The following is a 21,278-nucleotide window of genomic DNA, read 5'->3' as shown; positions in this document are numbered from 1 at the left end:
ACACTGGGTTGTAGTGAAGGAAAGTACAGTGTTAATTGCAGGGTATCAAGCAAGGAGAACAAGCAGCTGTAGCTCAAAAGACCCAAACTTCCTGATAGATTTTAGGGACGGGCATTTAGAGGGTTGAGGGATGCAGCTCGTGGACCTTCTTCTGATTGGTTGGTGTTGAGGTAAGAGGGTGATGTTTCTGGAATATAACGGTTGTGGTCAGCATCCTCCACCTGGGTGGGGGTCTGAGTTTCTGCAAAACAGCTCAAGTATATGTGTCAGGTTATGTGTGTGTGAAGGTACCATGTCACTCATTAGACATCAGAGAATTCATACTGGAGAAAGGTCTTATGAGTGTTTTGATGTAGGAAATTCTTTCGTTGCAGCTCCACACTCATGAGACATTGGACAAATACCACTAGAGAAAGGCTTTATTAGTGCAGCTAATGTGAGAAATTTTGTAGTAAAACGCCAGATTTGTTACACACCAGCAAGTTCATGTTGATACAAGGCCTTATAAGAACAGCGAATATGGGGGACTTCCCTGGTGGTGCAGTGGTTAAGAATTCGCCTGCCAATGCAGGGGACACGGGTTCTATCCCTGGTCCAGGAAGATCCCACATACATCGGAGCAACTGAGCCCACGTGCCACAAGTACTGAAGCCCGTGCTCCTAGAGCTGGTGCTCCGCAACAAGAGAAGCCACCTCAATGAGAAGCCTGTGCACTACAAAGAAGAGTAGCCCCTGCTCGAAGCAACTAGAGAAAGCCTGCGTACATCAACAAAGACTGAACGCAGCCAAAAAAAAAAAAAAAGAACAGCAAATATGGGAACTTCTTTACATATGATTCTGGCCTCATTAAACATCGTTGAATTTACACTGGAGAAATGCCTTCTGAGTGCAGTGAATGTTGGAAAGTCTATAGCCAAAACTCTCATTCATTTGGCTCCAAAAAATTCACACCAGAGAGAGAACTTATGAAGGAAGCAAATGGGGAAAGGACTTCAGCCAAAAGTCTGCTCTGAATGGCATTGTGAAGTACATATTATGTACTTTGGGGGTTTTTTTCCCCTTCTTACTGTGTTAAAACACACATACATAAAACTTGCTATCTTATGTATTTCATTTTATTTATATTTTTTAAAGTGATTTTTTTACAATTTATTTTTTTTTATTTATTTATTTTTGGCTGCATTGGGTCTTCGTTGCTGCACGTGGGCTTTCTCTAGTTGCAGTGAGCAGGGGCTATTCGTTGCACTGCACGGGCTTCTCACTGCGGTGACTTCTGTTGCGGAGCATGGGCTCTAGGCACACGGGCTTCGGTAGTTGTGACACACGGGCTTGATTGCTGTGTGGCATGTGGGATCTTCCCAGACCAGGGATCGAACCCGTGTCCCCTGCATTGGCAGGTGGATTCTTAACCACTGCGCCACCAGAGAAGTCCCCAGTTTGTGTCTTTTTGTGAATACCTTACTTCAGTTATAATAATCTCAAGATTAATCTATCATGTGTCATGTTTCAGAATTCCCATCCTTTTTAAGGCTGAATAATACTCCATTGTATGCATATACCACATCCTCATGCATTCTTCCTTTGATGGACACTTCCTTAGTTTCCATATTTTAGCTGTTGTAAAGAGTGCAGCTGTGAGAATGACTGCACAAATATCTCCTTGAGATTCTGCTTTCAATTCTTTTGGGTGTATAGCCAGAAGTGGAATTGCTGAATCATATGGTCATTCTATTTCTTTTAAATAAATTAATTTATTTAATTTATTTTTTGTTGCATTGGGTCTTTGTTGCTGCACACGGGCTTTGTCTAGTTGCGGCGAGCGGGGCTACTCTTTGTTGTGGTGCGTGGGTTTCTCATTGTGGTGGCTTCTCTTGTTTCAGAGCACGGGCTCTAGGCGCATGGGCTTCAGTAGTTGCAGCACGTGGGCTCAGTAGTTGTGGCACGTGGGCTTAGTTGCTCCACGGCATGTGGGATCTTCCCGGACCAGGGCTCAAACCCATGTCCCCCACATTGGCAGGCAGATTGTTAACCACTGCACCACCAGGGAAGTCCTGGTCATTCTATTTTTAGTATTTTGAACTGTTTCCTTTATTGGCTGTACATTTTATGTTCCCATCAAAGGTCCACAGAGTTCCAGTATCTCCACATCCTCTTCAACATAATTTTATTTTCCATTTCATGTTTACTAGTAGCTATCCTAATGAATGTGTAGTGTCTCATTGTGATTTTATTTAGCATTTCCCTAATGATTAATGATCACATACTTCTTGGCCAATTGTGTATATTCTTTTTTTTTAATTAATTAATTATTTATTTATTTATTTTTGGCTGTGTTTGGTCTTCGTTGTTACGTGGACTTTCTCTAGTTGCAGCGAGTGGGGGCTACTCTTCGTTGCGGTGCATGGGCTTCTTATTGCGGTGGCTTCTCTTGTTGCGGAGCACAGGCTGTAGGCACAGGCTTCAGTAGTTGTGGCACACAAGCTCAGTAGTTGTGGCTCACAGGCTCTAGAACGCAGCCTCAGTAGTTTTGGCTCACGGGCTTAGCTGCTCCACAGCATGTGGGATCTGCCCGGACCAGGGCTCAAACCCGTGTCCCTGCATTGGCAGGCGTGTTCTTAACAACTGAGCCGCCAGGGAAGTCCTGTATATTCTTTTTTTAAATGGCTATATTTTCCCCTTTTAAAATCAGATTCTTTTCTGATTGTTGAGTTGTAGCAGTTCTTTGTGTATATCTAGATACTTATCAAATATATGATTTGCAAATGTTTTTCTTCCATTCAATAGGTTGTCGTTTCACTCTGTCGATTGTGTCCTTTGCACAGAAGTTTGTAATTTTATCGAGTTTTGCTTTTGTTTCCTATGTTTTTCCAATGCCAAGAAGTTATTTCCAAATCCAGGATCATGAAGCTTTTTCCCTTTGTCTTCACCTAAGAGTTTATGGGTTTATATCTTACTGTTAGGTCTTTGATCCATTTTGAGCTCATTTTTGGGTGTGGTGTAAGGTAAGGGTCCAATTTCATTCATTTGAATGCAGATATCCACTTTACTACAATTTGTTCATAAGACTTTTCTCCTCCCAGGACTTCCCTGGTGGTCCAGTGTCTAAGGTTCCACGCTCCCAATGCAGGGGGCCCAGGTTCAATCCCCGGTCAGGGAAATAGATCCCACATGCTGCAACCAAGAGTCCAAATGTCGCTACTAAAAGATCCCATATGCCTCAACGAAGATCCCACGTGATGCAACTGAGACCTGGCGCAGCCAAATAAATAAATAAATAATAAATATTAAAAAAAGACTTTCCTCCTCCCATTGAATTGTCTTAGCACACTTGTCGATTATTTCATCAAATATATTGGCTTCCAGTTCTGGGCACTCTGTTGTTTCATTGGTCTAAATGTTTGTCTTTATGACAGTACTACAGTGTTTTGATATATAGTTTTATGAAAATACTGTCTTGCTCCAGTTTTGAGTCCCTGGCTTGATGCTAGTCATTTCCCCTTTTGGAGCAGCTGATTAAGTCCACACCCAATCACTGTCTATATCAGGCACTCACACTCTGGACTGCTATACCCCATCCCTTATGTCCTAGAGCCAGGATACCAGGCAACTGGAGACAGCCTCTATGACCCTGACACCATGAAATTATTCCAGCCACGTCATCCATGGGGAGCCTCAGAGACCTAGCTAGCCCCAGACCTCTTGCTATACATAGGGTGCTCTGTACAGCTCCAGGTTGCTTACTGTGTCCCTGTACAGCCCATTGTGTGCCCTGCCTGATGCCCTTGTCTCATTCTAAGCCCTAGGTAACACAGAATTCTGCCTTTTATCTACCCAAGTGTCACCAAGAACATATTTTTTCAAGGTTAGGAAGTCCAGCACCTTTTTTTTTTTTTTTTTTTTTTTTGGCTGAGTTGGGTCTTCTTCGTTGCTGTGCACAGGTTTTCTCTAGTTGCGGCAAGCAGGGGCCACTCCTCACTGCAGTTCGCAGGCTTCTCGTTGTGGTGACCTCTCGTTGTGGAGCCTGGGCTCTAGGCACGTGGGCCTCAGCAGCTGTGGCATGCGGGCTCAGCAGCTGTGACGCACAGGCCCAGTTGCTCCGCGGCATGTGGGATCTTCCTGGACGAGGTCTCGAACCAGTGTCCCCTGCATTGGCAGGCGGACTCTTAAGCAATGCACCACCAAAGTCCCCTAGGGAGATTCTCTTAAGTACCACATATATTGGAAGCTTTCATGATACACCTTGCACTTCCAGACCTTCCTGGAGTCCTTGCCAGAAATAAGTTGTTGCCAGTATCTGTTACGTTAGCCTTCCCTCCTCTGCCACACGGCAGGGTGCCGCAGTGTGTATGAATCATCTGTACAGTGTTCAGCAGGCAGGAAGCTATGCTTCCTCCCTTCATCTGGAGGACTCACCCGTCTCTTGATTTTTGGGGTATCTCATTCCCTTCCCACTGATTGTTTTGGGTGGGATATAACCCAGTTCTGGAAAAGAGGACTCCAGCTGGCTTCTGCAGGCAGCTTGTGGAGATTGCCCTTCTTAGTGAGTATATTTGATTGACTTGTAATGGTTGGGTTGATTTTTCCACCCTCAGAGTCACCCGACCCAGGACTCTCCAGCTCACACTGCTGGTGTTTGTGATGGTAAAGTTCTTATTGATTAAGGGACATAGAGTTCTATTTACTGTATGCTGTGGATTGACAACAGAATGAAACAGTGAACGGATTTTGTGGGCACCTCTAGTTTGTATTTGCTATTCAGGATGGAATAGCAAGAGGATAAAGAATAGCTGTCAGTCCATATTTGGTTCAGTTTGCATTGCTGCACGAGGCCTCCTGGGAATGTCTGAAGGACCTCACCAATTTCTTACCCTGGATATGAAGATTATTTGCCTCCCAGAATCAGCTTGAGGAGGGGCATTTGGCAGTAGCCTGAGTTGGGTCCCTTGTCCAAAGAAGATGTCCCATATTCCTCAGCATTGTTGGGGATAGCTAACAGGGCATGTGATTTCATGAGGGGGAAGTGTCAGGTTAAGGACCCTGCAGGCTGCTTGGCCAAACAAAATGGATGCCAAGGTAGCAACACGACGGAGTAGCTTAGCTAAACTCTCAACACCCTAAAAATGAGAGTCTCAGCAATCCACGGATGTCCACATGAAACCTAGTCACATGCAGGAGGTAAAGGGTGGGGATTATACTACCCTCCTAAATTAGAAAAAAATCCCAGAAACGAATCAAGGGTTATTATTATTTTTTGTAACACAGTAACTCTTGGAGGTACACAGCCTCTCTCAGCTCTCAGAGATCATTCTTTTATTTGTTTGTTTATTTATGGCTGTGTTGGTTCTTCGTTGCTGCATGTGGGCTTTCTCCAGTTGCGGCGAGTGGGAGCTACTCTTCGTTGCGGTGCGCGGGCTTCTAATTGTGGTGGCTTCTCCTGTTGCGGAGCATGGGATCTAGGTGCACTGGCTTCAGTAGTTGTGGCACGTGAGCTCAGGAGTTGTGGCACACAGGCTCAGTAGTTGTAGCTTGTGGGTTCTAGAGCACAAGCTCAGCACCTGTGGTGCACGGGCTTAGTTGCTCCATGGCATGTGGGATCTTCCTAGACCAGGGCTTGAATCCATGTCCTCTGTATTGTCAGGAGGATTCTCAACCACTGCACCACCAGGGAAGACCCAAGGGTTATCTTAAAGCAAAAGGACAGCTTATCGTTCACAAGGTTTGCAAACCAGAGATGTACAGCCTTCAGCTATAAATGAAACTACGTTTGGGAGGAGTGGTGAAGGGGGTGAGGAATTTTTAAAAGCAAAACCTACAAAAGCCACAGTTGGCAGACTTGTAAAGGGAATGGATGGTCCTTGCAGCTTGACCACAAGCCCTTGTGAAATGGAGCAGGACCCTGTATGGCCTTCCCATGAAGAGAACTCCCCACCCCTGTGTCCCCTGCCTCTTACTTGTTGGAAAGTTTTAGCCTTTTAGGCCTTCTTTCAGTTCCAAAGAACAAATTTAATCAGAGAAGTAAGAAAATGTAGAAACAAAGGAAAGCATTCAAGTGAGACAAAATGATGATAGTTTAGCCATGAAACAAAGTCAAGGACCTTTAGTTCCTTCTCAAAGCCTGTAGATAATACCTTGAGCCATATCCTTGAGTTGTTTTGCAGATACTAAAACCCCCACCAGGTGGAGGAAGTTCACTGCATGCTACCACCAGACAGGTTGGAGCCAGGTAATTGATAATTGAGATTTCTGAAATACCACCCTTTTACCTAACCATCAACCAATCAGGAATTGTTCATGAGCTGATCACACACCCTGTGACCCTCTCCTGTCATTAAAAACCCCTCCCTGAAAGCCCATCAGGGAGTTCAGATCTTCTGAGCATAAGGTACCCATTCTCCTTGCTTGGTGCCCTGCAATAAACCTGGTACTTTCCTTCACCACAACCCAGTGTCAGTAGATTGGCATTACTGTGCATGGGGCAAGTGGACCCAAGTTTGGTTCAGTAACATATGCAGCTTGACTTCAAGTTTTTGATGATTGGCTGTCATCAGAGCTTCTCCTCAGGGACTATTCTAGGTAGGACCCTTAGCAGAATCTGAAGTCCTTACAGTTTTTGGTCATGGTTTTTCTAAGAACACAGAGTACATGACTGAACACCAGGTCTGTCATGACTGCCTGACTCCATTTTATTTAATTTTTTCATAGCACAAGGTACTCTTTATTGTGATATTCAATGGAAAACATCTATAAACCAGCTTACTGTAGTGATAACAGTTGCAACCATGCTAAGGCCCTTTTATTATATTAAAAAAGGGTGGGTGTGGGAGTTCTGTTCACTCCTATGTAACAGAAAATGGGACCTGAATTCAGAGATTTTTAGGTGTATGTAGCTTTTATATATCTTCATGATTTCTTGAGATTTTTTTTCATTTAAAAGAATGCCTTCTTTGCCATAAGTAAGTCTAAATGCAGCATATACAGAACAGTTAGGAATACAGGAAAATTTAGCCGTAAGTGTAGACCAGTGTAGGACAAGCTACTCTCTTTTAGATGTGGTTCCAAAGGAAAGGCAGTGATGAAGACTTGGAATTTTACCATATATTCAGGAAAAGGGAGAAAAGAAAACTTTTTTTTCTTTTAAAAATATCCAGGGAGGGCTTCCCTTGTGGCACAGTGGTTAAGAATCCGCCTGCCAATTCAGGGGACACGGGTTCGAGCCCTGGTCCGGGAAGATCCCACATGCCACAGAGCAGCTAAGCCCATGCACCACAACTGCTAAGCCTGCACTCTAGAGCCCGCTAGCCACAACTACTGAGCCCGTGTACTACAACTACTGAAGCCCACGTGCCTAGAGCCTGTGCTCCAAACAAGAGAAGCCACTGCAATGAGAAGCCCGTGCACTGCAACAGTCGCCCCTGCTCACCACAACTAGAGAAAGCCTGTGCACAGCAGTGAAGACCAAATGCAGCCAAAAATAAATAAAATAAATTTATAAACAAAAAAAAATCCGGGGAATTCCTTGGCAGTCCAGTGGTTAGGACTCCGTGCTTCCACTGCAGGGGTCACGGGTTTGATCCCTGGTCGGGGAATTAAGATCCCGAGTGCTGCATGGTTCAGTCAATAAATAAATAAATAAAAATATCTATGCCATGGCGGAGTTCTGAACTATACTGAATCAACGGTGCAGATCAACTACCCTCGGATCCTAGTCCTGGAGTAGGTTCAAGATTGTGTGGGAGGGTCTCTGGCCCTTTCTACTGTTCTAGCTGTCAAACTTGGGACGAGTCCCTTAACCATTAAATATATTTTGTCCCCAAGAGTATTGGGAGAGGCCTCTGCTGGCCTTTCCAGATTGGCCCCTTGGCCCTCTCTGCTTGGATCAACAGCCCTTCTATGGAGGGGGCGGGCTGCCCTAGGCAAAGGAGAGAAGGGGGTCATCATTGCGCTAGAAATATTTTAGAATCAAGAAGCGGACAGTGGAGCTGCCCAGCGGGGGTGGGGAGGAAGGCCCCTCCCTCCCGACTCCATTTTATTTTGGGTCCCTGTTAGACACACTGGGTCCATTTTCTATGTCCTTTTCTTAGGGAATTTATCTTATTTTTACTTTTCCTTAGTGGAGGTTACTTAATTTCTACAATGCTTTTATGGCTAAAGAAGCACAGAATACCTAGGTGGACACATCCCTTATTTAGCAAGAAGAAAAAACACATGTTAGGGTTTGTCCTAGGGGTGTTTATAATATGTAATATTAATATTAAATATACAATATGTTTGAGAGCCTGTGAAAACTGAATTGCAAGAGAGAGAAATGATTTGTTTGGCCTTGCCACAAATGAATGCTAAATAGACAAATACAGAATTTTAGGAAATATGCAACATTCCTGCATACACAGAGCAGCCGGCAAACATATTCCACATGTGTCACATTCACCTACAATTGTGCCTAAAACCCAGTAGGTGCTCACTGAACATTTCTTAGAACAGTAAATACACACTACAACATAGCTTCCGTATTCATTCTCACGTTTCTGGCAAGACTTTCAAAAGATTGTCTCAATCTATCACTCCAAGCAGTTAATGAGCCATGTTTTCAAGTATTAAAAAGAAGCACATTTTGGAGAGAAAAGCCACAGGCTCAGCTTCATTTTCTGGCTTTTCAGACTTCACTATCTCTTGCTTAAACTTGGCTAAGATCTTAATTTTTTTTTTTACATGTCACACATATGCTTTCCTAGAACTATTTCTGCTGCTTTATTTTAATAACTACATAATCAATAATACCTTTCAGTAATTTCCATTTCACAAGTGTTTTTCTCAGATAATTTAAATTCCCTATGAAGACACTGCTGCTGCAATTTGAGGTGAAGTGATAAATAACTTCCTAGCAAGAAGAGGAGAGACTAGAATCCCACACATTTGTCTTGGGGGCAAGATGCTCCCCTTGTACACGTGCTCTGACTATTAGAAGATCACACAGTGTCCCAGCAGAAGATGGAATGTGATAAATCACTATTCTTTTTCAGGTAGGTTTCAGATTCTTAAAAGAATTGGAAAATATCTCAGATATGGAGTAATAAATATTGTTTGAAGAAACGTGTTGTTCACTAGGTTCAAACAGAATCAGTGACTGTACAGCCAGAAAAGCTGTTTTTCTGGGAACCAGAGTCACAGTTTCACCCTTTCAAGCAATTCTGCATTTCCTGTCATTCTTCCTCCATTATCCCTACCATGGCTCTATCTGAAGTCTTTTCTTTCTTGTCCTGGACCAAATATGCTGAAGGTCATTAAACCGAATACAGAGCTTCAGTCTGTTACCGAAGCAAAATTGGGTCCACTTGCCCATAGGCAGGAAAGCCAATCTACTGACATCGGGTTGTGGTAAAGGAAAGTGCAGTGTTCATTGCAGGGTGCCAAGCAAGGAATTCAGGGCAGCTAGTACTTAAAAGACCCGAACTCCCCAAAGGCTTCCAGGGAAAGGTTTTCAAAAATAGGATGAGGGAGGGGGTTGTAGGGTGTGTGATCAGCTCGTGGACATTCTTCTGATTGGTTGGTGGTGAGGTAATCTGGAGTCAACATCACCAACCTTCTGGTTCCAACCATTCTGGTGTTTATGTGCTTGCAGGCTGCATGTAGTTCATTTTTCCCACTTGGTGCAGGTTTCAGTATCTGTAAAAGAGCTCAAAGGTCATGGCTCAGAATATTATCTATAACCCTTGAAGAGGAATTAAAAGTCCTTGACTTTGTTTAACAAGTAAACAATTATTATTTTGTCTTGTTTGACTGTTTTACTTCCCTTCTGGATTTTCTCACTTCTGTGATTAAATTTACTCTCTGGAACTCAGGGAATGATTTTAGCTAACGAGAGGATCTCGGTCTTTGTTTTCTTTGGAGAAAGAATTCAACAAAGAGACTAAGATTGCAAGGCAGGCACAGAATTCATTAGAAGCACAGTACATGTGGGAAAGCACAAGGCGAGCTCACGGAGTGAGCTGCGTGCAATAGGGGCAGCTTAGGTTGTTAGTATGGGGTTAATCTTCCAGGGTTTGGGCCAGGGTGACTCCCCTTTTCCCTCCCCTACGATAGTGTCATCTGCAATTCCTAATTTGGGCTTCCACCAGGCTCCATTTTGAATCTTTCCCAAGAACACCTAAGCAAAACCTATTGGGGGTGGGTGTCAAAATTGCAATGCTAATGATATTATAATGATATTACAATGTAGCCAAAGTTACTAGAGGATGACTTGAGAACCCCCTCTGCGCATGTGTGGGGCTGGGAAATCTCCTTGACCACAAGAATGTGGAGGCTGGGGTGGACCCTCTCATCTTTCATCCAATTAGGGCTCCTAGTCCCAACAGTAGTTTATCAAAAGGGTCAGCATGAAACCAGTTGCAGCAGGTTACCCCGAAGCCTATCTATCTCCTACCTCAAAGCACACGCTGGCTCCATGGTTTTCACCGTCAAGAGTTCCTTGCTGAGATGTTGCAAAGTTTCTGTTTTAGATGCCATTCCAGGGAATTCCCTGGCTGTCCAGTGGTCAGGACACGGCGCTTCCACTGCCGTGGGCTGGGGTTCAGTCTCTGGTCGGGGAACTAAAATCCCACAAGAGCGCAGCACCGCCAAAAAAAAAACCCCAGCCATTCCTCCATGCACCATGGCCGCATTAAGTGCAAAACAAGTAGGTGGTTTTGATTCTGCTTAATCCTTATGCATGAAGAGGCTGTCCTTGGGCCTGTCCCTGTCTTTCCTGCCTCCGAGAGGCCTAGGAGGCTACACTTTTTCTACAGACAACAGGCAGTCAGAGGACATGGGATGGGGGAGAGGAATCTGTTCTAGGAAAGTCTCATAGGGTCCTGTTAGGTTTCAAGTTGTTGAAAAGCGACAGCATAGCTGACAGCCATGAGTGCACATAGAGTATCATTATAATATAGTGTGTCCCTTTGGATGTGTAGATTTGGGAACTTGCTCTGTTTCACAGTCTGAAATAACACGTCACTAAGCTTTCTGTAAGTATTCCTGGACTGCTCTCCAGAAATCTGGGTGCGTCCCCTTTAAGATAAGGGGACGCCCCGCCCACCGTTGGAGACAGGAAACTCTGCTTCTCAGTGCCCCTGAAGGAGTCTCAAAGCCACTACCAGCCACTTAGGAATGAGTTCTGCTCAGCTCTTAGACATAAGTGGTGGCAGCGGAAACTACATTACCCAGAAGCAGCTACGGTGCGAAGCGGCGGTGACTGAGCCAATGAAAGCTTAGGGAGGGACGCATACGTGCGTGCTCATCGCCTGAGGGCGGGACTTCCGGCGTTGTCTCTGGTAGTGGTTGGGTGGTTGTCGGGCTGTTCACCTGTTCAGGGTGTCGGCGTCGCTTGGTGGGCACCGAGGTGACGGAGCGAAGAGCGGGAGGAGAGAAGTTGGCCCCGCTGCCCAGAGGCGGCTGTGAGGCCCCCTGCGCCCGTAGTTGACGACGGTGCCCTAGTTCCCGCCCCGCTCGCCGCCTCTCCCGGCTCCGTTCTTCCCACCGGCCGGTGACGGAGGCGGCCCTGATGAGGCCGGCTCAGGTGGGTGCTGCGTCTCCCGAGCCCCCACCCGGCCCGACCCCCGCCTCCGAGTCCCAAATCCGGAAGGAGGTGGGTCCGCTCAATTCCTTGCCGGTCAGCCCCAGAGTCCAGAACAGAGGGCGGCCTTGGGAGGGATCCCTTTTCCACCAGTGGACTGGGGTGAGGGAGAGAGTACCCTCGGGGCCACCGGTGCACGGATTGCAGGTGCTACGGAGTCGGAAGCATTGGGGAAACCTGGGGTCGCTTTTGTTGGGGACAGAGGGGGACGAGGTGTCTCAACTGAAACGGCAACCTGAGCAGGTAGAATCCATGGAAGGTTGTGAAGGGATTGGGGATGGGAGAACCGTGTTCAGAGTTAGAAGTTAAAAATTGGGAGAATAGGATGCGAATGGAGGCAGGGAGATTGCTGAGGAGACCACCGCGATAGACCCCAGGAGAATTATGGCAGGGGCTGGGCCAGGAAGGTAGTGCGACATTGGGAGATGGGATGAGATTCTGGAGAAATCTCAAACTTGGAGTAAATGGGATTTCCTGCTGCATAAAATACGGTTGTAAGCAAAAGTAGGGAATGAAGTACCATCCAAATTTTTTTGCCTGAACATCTGAAAGTGGGGAGATGAGGAAGTCAGCGCGAGGAGCAGGTTCCGGGGGAAGATCATGAGTTGTATTTGGACATGTTGATCCTGACATGTATCAAGATGGAGATGTCACCAAATGGAGATACCATATGTGGAGGTGAACATAAAGTCTGGAAGTAGAGGAAGGGGACAGTGTTGGAAATATCAAAGGCATGGAGGGTGTGGACTGGACCAGGGCATGACCTGGGGATCAGATTGAGGAGGGAGGCTTAAGATTGTTTTGTTTGTTTGTTTGTTTGTTTTTATTTTTGGCTGCATTGACTCTTTGTTGCTTCACACGGGCTTTCTCTAGTTGCAGTGAGCAGGGGCAACTCTTCGTTGTGGTGCGTGGGCTTCTAATTGCGGTGGCTTCTCTTCTTGCGGAGCATGGGCTCTAGGGTGCACGGGCTTCAGTAGTTGCATCACCTGGGCTCAGTAGTTGTGGCTTGCAGGCTCTAGAGCGCGGGCTCAGTAGTTGTTGCGTACGGGCCTAGTTGCTCCGCGGCATGTGGGATCTTCCTGGACAAGGGCTCAAAGCTGTGTCTCCTGCATTGGCAGGCGGATTCTCAACCACTGCGTCACCAGGGAGGCTTAAGATTGTTACATGAGATGGGCCCTGTGGTGAGGGAGGGGCGAGAGTTTGAGGGGAGGACATGAGGGCTGGGTGCTGGCATCCCTGGTGCTCCCTTCAGAAAAGAGCAGACCTGACATAGGAGGGTTTCTGGCCTGTGTCTGTAGGAAGGGAGGTCTGGATGGGGTAAGGAACGTCCCTTCTGTGGAGCCTGCAGTGTGTGCTGGTGTGGGTTCTCCACTTGCAGGCTCTACTGATCCTCAGGGCCACTCCTGATGGAGCAAGGGGAAGGTGAGCCAGAGTGGTGCAGCCAGTGGGTCCTAGACGAGGGCACTGCCAGCTCACTTCCAACCCTCAGGGCAAGAGGGATGATCCACTGCTCCCTTTTGAGGATTATTTAATGGGTAGGCCTGGTTGCTGAATGAACTAATAGCTGACCTGCCTGCTCAGCCCCTTGCTACAACTTATTAACTTAAGAATGTATGAGGGCTTCCCTGGTGACGCAGTGGTTGAGAAGCTGCCTGCCGATGCAGGGGACACAGGTTCATGCCCCGGTCTGGGAAGATCCCACATGCCGCGGAGCGGCTAGGCCCGTGAGCCATGGCCGCTGAGCCTGCGCGTCCGCAACGGGAGAGGCCACAACAGTGAGAGGCCCACGTACCGCAAAAAGAATGTATGAAAATTAATTTAAACACTAATTTATCAATATTCCTCTAAATACATACACATAGGTAATTAGAAATAAGCCTGTTCACTCAGTTAAATTTATGCAAACAATTTGTAATTGGCTTGGCATTGATTTACCTCTAGGTATTTGCTTAACAATGCAAAGTTTTATATATGACATCCTCTGAGATCTTAAAAAAGCAGTAAAAATAAAGACCCCAGTTTTCAAAACTGTATCACTTCAGTTGCACTGAAAATATATACAAAACCGTTGTTCCTATGGTCAGTCATAGCTGACACATGGTATGTACTCCTTACGTTAGATAACAATATGACCCCTGTGAGGTTGGAAGCATTCTTAATCTTCATAAACTTTTTCTTTTCCCTGAGGCTCAGGGAGGTTTAACCCTTCTCCAGTGTCACTCAGCTAGTAAGAGACAATACTGTTTTGTGAGGAACTGAGCTTAGACTCTCAGGCTGAGATCTAATTACACCAGGGTAGGGCAGAAGTGGTGGTCCAGCTCTGCTGTAGGATCCTGCCACTGTTACCCATTTCACATGGCTTCCTTCCCCCAGGGTCCCATGGCAGTGGCAGAAATGCTTATGGACCCTGTACAGGTGAATGGAGGGGTCCCACCTCTCACCCATCCCAATTATCACCCTGATAGTTTTATCATCCTGATCTGTATGCCCTCAGGGAATGGTAGTGTCCCAGGACTTCTATCCCTTTTTTGTCTCTTGCCTCTGTAGACCCTGTGCTTTCACCAGGCCCAGGATCCTATATTTAGTCCCAGGTTATATAGAATAGTTCCATTTCTGAAAATTGATGGGGTAAGATGTGGCAGAGAGTCCTGACTACATTCAGGATTCTGAATGTTCAGAGAGTTGCAGGTGATACTGAGGTGGGATGTTCAGAGAACTGCAGGTCTCTGTTATATCTGGTGGGAATGGGGAGCTGGGATAGGGGTTCACAGGTATCAGGCCTTGAATGATAGCCTGAGGTCCTGGTTCTCTCATCTCAGGTTGATGGGACGTATGGAAGGTTTGAAGCAGAGGAGGAAGGTGCTATGACTCATGTTTTAACAGATTCCCTCTGGCTGTAGAATAAAAGACAGACAACGGTGTGAGTGAAGGTAGGGAGACCTGAGGGGAATTTCTGCAGTCATCTAGGTGAATGTTGGTGGTGGCTACATCCGAGTGGTGGCTATGGAAGTAGGGAGTGGTTGTTTTCTGGATGTGTTTTGAACTAGAGCTGCCCGTGTTTTATTTATTTTTTTAAAATGTATCAGTATATTTTTAATTGAAATATAGATGATTTACAGTATTGTACTGTCCATATTTTATCTAATGGAGAGTGAGGGACTCAAGAAAGTGGGCTGATAGGAAGAATTGGGGATGACTTCATGTTTCTGGACTTGTTAGGAAGGATGGATGCCTCATCAACTAAAATGGGCAAAGTCAGCTTTAGGAGGAATTTGCAGGTGGAATAAGGAGAGTCCGTTTTTGTCCACGTCACAAATGTTCCAGAGACACCCAAGGGGAGGTGTTGAGTGGGCACTTTTACACAGAGAGCTGGAGTTCAGAGGACGGGTTCAGGATGGAGACAGCCACAACAGAGTGGCTGTGTGGACTACGATGAAGCCGAAGGTAAGATTTAGGCGGCATCATTTCTAGTTTATGGTGGTGATGCCATTAGAGGACAAGGAGTGAGAATGAAGGGCCTCAGAACTAAGTCTGTGGGTTGGGTACCTGGCTGGTGGTGATGCGCATCACGAAGACAGATGAGGGAGCAGAGTGTTCTTGTCTGTGCATGACAGTGGGATGTAGGCGTGAGAGTCTTCTGAGGCCAGAGCGAACATGAGATGGATGTTGAGGGAGGAAATGGGATCAGCTAGGAGAGTCGCTAGACTTAGGGTGCAGTCACAGTGTGGGTGGGGAGGTCGGTGTACCTGGGCTTCACGTGAGGAGAGAAGTTGCTGACTGCTTATGGGACAGTTCATGCAACACGGAAGAGGGAGAGGGCTAAGGGGACATGAGGTCTCACATAAAAAGGGTGGCTGGGGAGGAAGGAAAAAACAGGGCCGGGTGGTGAGGCCTTCTAAGAAGGGCTTGGGGCAAGCCCTGGCCCCAGGGGACTTTGGTGTTCAGGGGCAGGACTGGGCTGAGATGAATGCTGGATGCATTTCCATTCACTGCCTGGATTCCATGTGCAGAGTGCCCTATAAGGAGGTGAAGGAAGTGCCTATGGTGTGGGCTGGGGCTGTCTGTGGAACTGTCACTGTGGAAGGGTTAGAGTCACGAGGAAGGTGCAGTCCAACGAGTGAGATGCAGGTAAGGAGGAGTGTGAATGGTTGGCCCTGGGCCCTGGCACTGGGCGCTTGAGGACAGGGACGAGTCTGAATGTGTCTGAGGGTCAACACCTGGGGAACCCCAGGGAAACTGTGTGGCAGGAGAGGGGTAGGGCCATGCATGCAGTTCCACACCTTAGGTGGTGGTTTTCTGCTCCCTCCCCCATGTGTTTTATGCTGTGTGCCGGACACAGTGATCAATGGTAATAAGGAGAGAGCAGGCACTGGTGCCACTGGGACCTGGTATATATTCCATGGTGGGACGTGTGGGAGGAGGATGAGCAGGGATGGATGTGTAGGGGGAGGGCTGAAGGTCCTGGAAAGGGAAGTGCATCAGTGATTGCACCCACAGGATTTTAGCTAGTGGAGACGAGTGAGTCGTGATACAGAGAGGCCAATGACATTAAAAGACAGTTTTATTACTTATATTTCCCAAGAGGAGGAGGTACACTATGTAACAGAGCTACCTCTAGAAGCACCAGATTCGGTCAGGAGGCGTGAGCACAAGCTAAGGGACACCAAAGGTCAGAACCTTTATTAGACTTTTGAGGGAAATGCAGGGAGGATTGGATGAAAAGTTTATGGGTGACTAGTTTGTATAATTCTGTGTACCTGGGGTATGGGAACTGTCCCCAGCTGTCTGTTACCTGGCCCTGGGCTGCTTTAGGGCAGGGGAAATACTGACCTGGTTCGTGAGAGTTAGTTAAGGAGTTGGTTGAGAGTATGGGCTCTGGATTGCAAGGGAGATGTAAACAAATTTGGGCATTAGTATAGCCCTGTAATTAATGGATGGCAAATAGATAAATACAGAATCCACAAAAATATAGTTAAAACAAGAAGCTGTCCATGAACCAAACTCTTCCAATTTTGGCAGGACCGTGTGGTCTTTGAGGACGTGGCTGTGTATTTCTCCCAGGAGGAGTGGGGCCTCCTTGATGAAGCTCAGAGACACTTGTACCATGCTGTGATGACGGAGAACTTTGCACTTGTGACCTCCCTAGGTAAGGTCCACAAGCTCAGCCAGTTCCCTGAGCTGTGCTCTGTTCTTTCCCTTTTCCCAGGGGGCAGCTCTGTACTCCCCACACTGAGACCACGGGTACTGCTTCCTTTCCTGGTTTCCTGGCATACGTGTTGTTGGTGCCGGGGCTGGACTGTGTGTACAGTGTCATTTTTCTCCACAGGGAGCCCCATCTCTTCTACTCTGAGTCCTTCCAAGATAGAGCTCAGGAGTCAGAAATCTAGATTTTGTCTGAGACCCCTTCAGACTTGGCCTGTTCTTGGTTGGGTCCTCAGTCTAGATGCTTGGACTCTTGTTGTGCCAGGCCTTACCCCTCCCTCTTGCTGACTTTTCTTAGGGCCTTCTGTGCCAGGAATTTTAGCACCAACCTAATTACTAATTTGGGGAACCACTGATTGTTACTACAGTCTCCCCTGTGAAGTTCTTATAATTTTAGAATGCCGAAAGCCCTGTGTTGGATCTCTGTCTACATGTGCTGGCCCCTTCTTTTTCTGTCTTTCACGTAAGACTAACCTCTTTCAGGTGCCACATCAATGCTCACCTGCAGCAATGGGGAGGACTCTGGGTACCTGCTAGTCTAGTGTGGTCACTACTACATCAATGGCAGGAGACACTCAGAAGTACCCGGGCTTGGTGTGAGGTCCTGGGAAATGGTGTGATGTCAGAGCTCGGAATCTGTCCTGCGTTCACTATTGATTGATGCTCGGACCAGTGCCACACCTCATTTCTTCCCCACTCTTATTTCTTCTGTCATACTCCAACCACACTTTTGTGACTCTCACTTGTCACATGTTCTGTTTCACTGCTCCCTTTGCAATGTTCAACATTTGACCTATATGTAAGATATCGTGAGGTCTGCATGTATCCTTATATAGTCCTTGAACTTTAGCATTTCTTTTGCATCAAGTATTTGTAGGTCTGGGCACAACCTTCGACACAGTGCTCATCTGTCACCAGTAGCCATGGCCATGTTGACTTGGAGGCCTGCCTCTCCTCCCTGCTCTGGTGTGAATGTTTGTGTTCCCCCATGTTCCATATGTTGAAAACCCCATGCAGTGACAGTATTAGGAGATGGGGCCTTTGGGGTGATTAGGTCATGAGGGAAGAGCCATCATGAATGAGATTTGTGCCTTTATGAAAGGGACCCCACAGAGCCTCCTAGCTCCTTCCAACATGTGAGGACACTATGAGAAGTCTGCAACCCAGGAGAGTACAGGCTGATCTGTGGGTTCAAGTCTCCAGAAGTGTGAGAAATAACTTTCTGGTTTTATAAGCCAGCCAGTCTCTGGTATTTTGTCATAGCATCCGAAATGGACTGAGACAGTAACTCATCCTTCAGTCCTTGCCTATTGTCAGGGCTCTCTCATCATGGGAGCTATGCAGGCCCATCTCTGCACAGCAGACCTTCCTCTCTCTGGCTTTAGTCTTCGGTGTGTCATTTCTGATGGGGCTGCCCCTTCTACCAAAATAATCATGCACTTCATCGGCATTTCTCTGCTTACAGGTTGTTGGCATGGAGCACAGGATGAGGAGGCACCTTCTGAGCAAAGTGTTTCTGTAGGGATGTCAGAGGTTGGGACTCCAAAGCCAGATCCATCCACCAAGAAGGCCCAGCCCTATGAGATGTGTGACCCACTGTCCAAAGACCATTTGCACCTACCTGAGCATGACGGAATGTACCCTGATGAAGGGCTGTATATTTGTGGGGCAAACCTTTTCCAGCACCAGAAGGAGCAGATTAGAGACAAACTTTCCAGAAGGGATGAGGGGCAGCCTTCATTTCTTACCAACAGCAACATTCACTCGACAGAGAGGACCTTGACATGCAGCAGAGACAGAAAGGACTTCCCAGGCAGCATAGGCCTTCTGAAGCAGCCGACCCCTCACAATGCGGGGAAGCCACACAGGGACACTGAGTGTGGGGAAGCTTTTGATAGTGGGCAGAGTGATTACAGGTGCACTCAGTGTGGGAAAGCCTTCCGTCAAAAACAGATCCTTGTTGAGCACCAGAAAATCCACACTGGTGTAAGGCCTTATGAGTGCAGCAAATGTGGGATGGCCTTCATTAGAAAGTTTCACCTTGTTCAGCACCAGAGAATCCATACTGGAGAAAGGCCTTTTCAGTGCAGTGAATGTGGGAAATGCTTTAGGTACAACTCCACACTCATTAGTCATCAGAGAGTTCACACTGGATTGAGCCCTTATGAGTGCAGCAAATGTGGGGAATTCTTCAAGTACAATGCCAACTTCATGAAACATCAGAGAAAACACAATGGAGAAAGGCCTTATGAGTGCAGAGAATGTGGAAAATTCTTTAGGTACAACTATAGACTGGTAAGGCATGGGAGAGTTCACAGTGGAGAACGACCTTATAAGTGCAGCGAATGTGGGAAATTTTTCAGGTACAGCTCCACATTCATTAGACATCAGAGAGTTCATACTTCAGAAAGGCCTTATAAGTGTAATGAATGTGGGAAATATTTTAGGTATAATTCCACACTCATTAAACACCAGAGAGTTCACACTGGAGAAAGGCCTTATGAGTGCACTGAATGTGGGAAATTCTTTAGGTACACATCCACCCTCATTAGACATCAAAGAGTTCATACTGTAGAAAGGCCTTATGAGTGCAGCTTGTGTGGGGAATACTTTAGGTCCAAGTCCAAACTCATTAAACATTGGCAAAATCACACTGGAGAAAGGCCTTACGAGTGCAGTGAATGTGGGAAGGCATTTAGGTACCACTGCAGACTCATTAGACATAAGAGAGTTCACAGTGGAGAGAGGCCTTTCGAGTGCAGCGAATGTGGGAAATTCTTTCGATACAACTCCAACCTCATTAAACATTGGAGAAATCACACAGGCGAGAGGCCTTATGAGTGCAGAGAGTGTGGGAAAGCCTTTAGCCACAAGCATATACTTGTTGAGCATCAGAAAATCCATACTGGAGAAAGGCCTTATGAGTGCAGTAGATGTCAGAAAGCCTTCATTAGGAAGTCCCACCTTGTTCATCACCAGAAAATCCACACTGAAGACAATATGAGTGCTGTGAATGTGGGGAATTCATTAGATACAACTCCAACCTCATGAAGCAGAGAATTCACAGTGGTAAAGGCCTTATGAAAGGGCCTACTGTATAGCACAGGGAATTATATTCAGTATCTTGTAATAACTTATAATGGAAAAGAATTTGGAAAAGAATTATATATATATAATATATATATAAACTAAATCACTTTGCTGTACACCTGAAACATTGTAAATCAACTATACTTCAATTAAAAAACAAAAGACCTTACAAGTGCAGAGGTTATGGTAAATTATGTACTACTTCTAACACTGAAGAAGTACCTCATGAGTTATGTTGGAGTGGGCCTTCTGAGTACAGTGAGCATGGAAAGTTGTTTTGGTACAGCTCCCCACTCGTTAGACATCGAGTTCACACCAGACGAAGGCCTTCTAAGTACAGTGAATGGAAGTCTTCAGGTGAAACTCCAACTCCATTAAACATCTGTTTCACAATGGAGAAAGGTCTAAGTGCAGCAAATATGGGCATATGTTCAGCCAAAACTCCCACCTCATTCAGCACCAAAAAGTTCACACCAGAGAGAGTATTGCAAATGTGGAAAGACTTTAGCAAAACGTCTGCTCTAATCTGTCCCTGAGAACTATTGTTTTTTCTTTGATTGTGGTAAAATATATGTAACAAAGTTTACCCTCTACCTTTTAAATTGTTGGGTGTAGTGTGTTTAAAAATTCACATCTAATCTCCAGAATTTTTTTCATCTTGCAGAAATGAAACTATGCCTCTTAAACAACATCTCTTTCTACTCCTTCCCTACCTCACCTGGCAACCTCTTTTTTACACTCAGTCGATTAATTTGATTACTCTGGATGCTTTATACAAGTATAATCATACAGTTTTCACCTCTTTGCAACTGGCTTATTTAGCTTAGCATAATTTCCCCATGTTGAAGCACTTGTCAGCATTTTCTTCTGTTTTTTTTTTTTTTTTTCTTCTGTTTTGAGAAGGAATCAGAATTGACCTAAGACATGGGGAAGGATTCTGATGGTCAATACAAATTTGCCTGATATGATGCTATTTAGAGAAAGAGGAGATCCAGATTTTATATGGAATATTTATTGACAACTTTATTGAGGTACTGACATACTCAATTTCATATTAAAATTGTAAAATGTATTTTCACATCTGTGTGCACAATGGGACTATCACCAAAGTCACGAGGGCTTCCCTGGTGGTGCAGTGGTTGAGTCCGCCTGCCAATGCAGGGGACACGGGTTCGTGCTCTGGTCCGGGAAGATCCCACATGCCGTGGAGCGGCTAGGTCCGTGAGCCATGGCCGCTGAGCCTGTGCATCTGGAGCCTGTGCTCCGCAACGAAAGAGGCCACAACAGTGAGAGGTCCGCGTACTGCAACAACAACAACAACAAAAAATAAGTCACAATAATGAACATGTCCATTACTTAATGGAGTTTCCATTAGCCA

At 46.1% G+C, this 21,278-nt stretch overlaps 2 protein-coding genes across 2 annotated transcripts in view; one reads left to right on the top strand and one right to left on the bottom strand.

The window, feature by feature from the left end:
* The window catches only part of LOC309977285 (uncharacterized protein), a 127,550-nt gene that overhangs the window by 11,401 nt on the left and 94,871 nt on the right, over positions 1–21,278 (bottom strand). The window lies entirely within an intron of this gene.
* LOC309977319 (uncharacterized protein) lies at positions 11,392–20,072 on the top strand. Its single transcript, XM_082863363.1, has 3 exons — positions 11,392–11,551; positions 16,628–16,754; positions 18,276–20,072. Exons 1-3 carry the CDS (start codon positions 11,537–11,539, stop codon positions 19,859–19,861), a joined length of 1,728 nt encoding a protein of 575 aa, XP_082719489.1. The 5' UTR covers positions 11,392–11,536; the 3' UTR covers positions 19,862–20,072.

This window comes from Leucopleurus acutus (genome assembly GCF_964270905.1).
Source record: "Leucopleurus acutus genome assembly, chromosome: 20".
Lineage (NCBI taxonomy): Eukaryota > Metazoa > Chordata > Mammalia > Artiodactyla > Delphinidae > Leucopleurus > Leucopleurus acutus.
Note: the sequence above shows the minus strand (reverse complement) of the source record. Positions and strands in the feature narration are given on the sequence as shown.

Bases quoted from the DNA above. Each gene is read 5' to 3' on its own strand.
- LOC309977319 (XM_082863363.1), top strand. The intron at 16,755-18,275 runs GTAAGGTCCACA...CTCTGCTTACAG, and splicing joins TGCACTTGTGACCTCCCTAG to GTTGTTGGCATGGAGCACAG.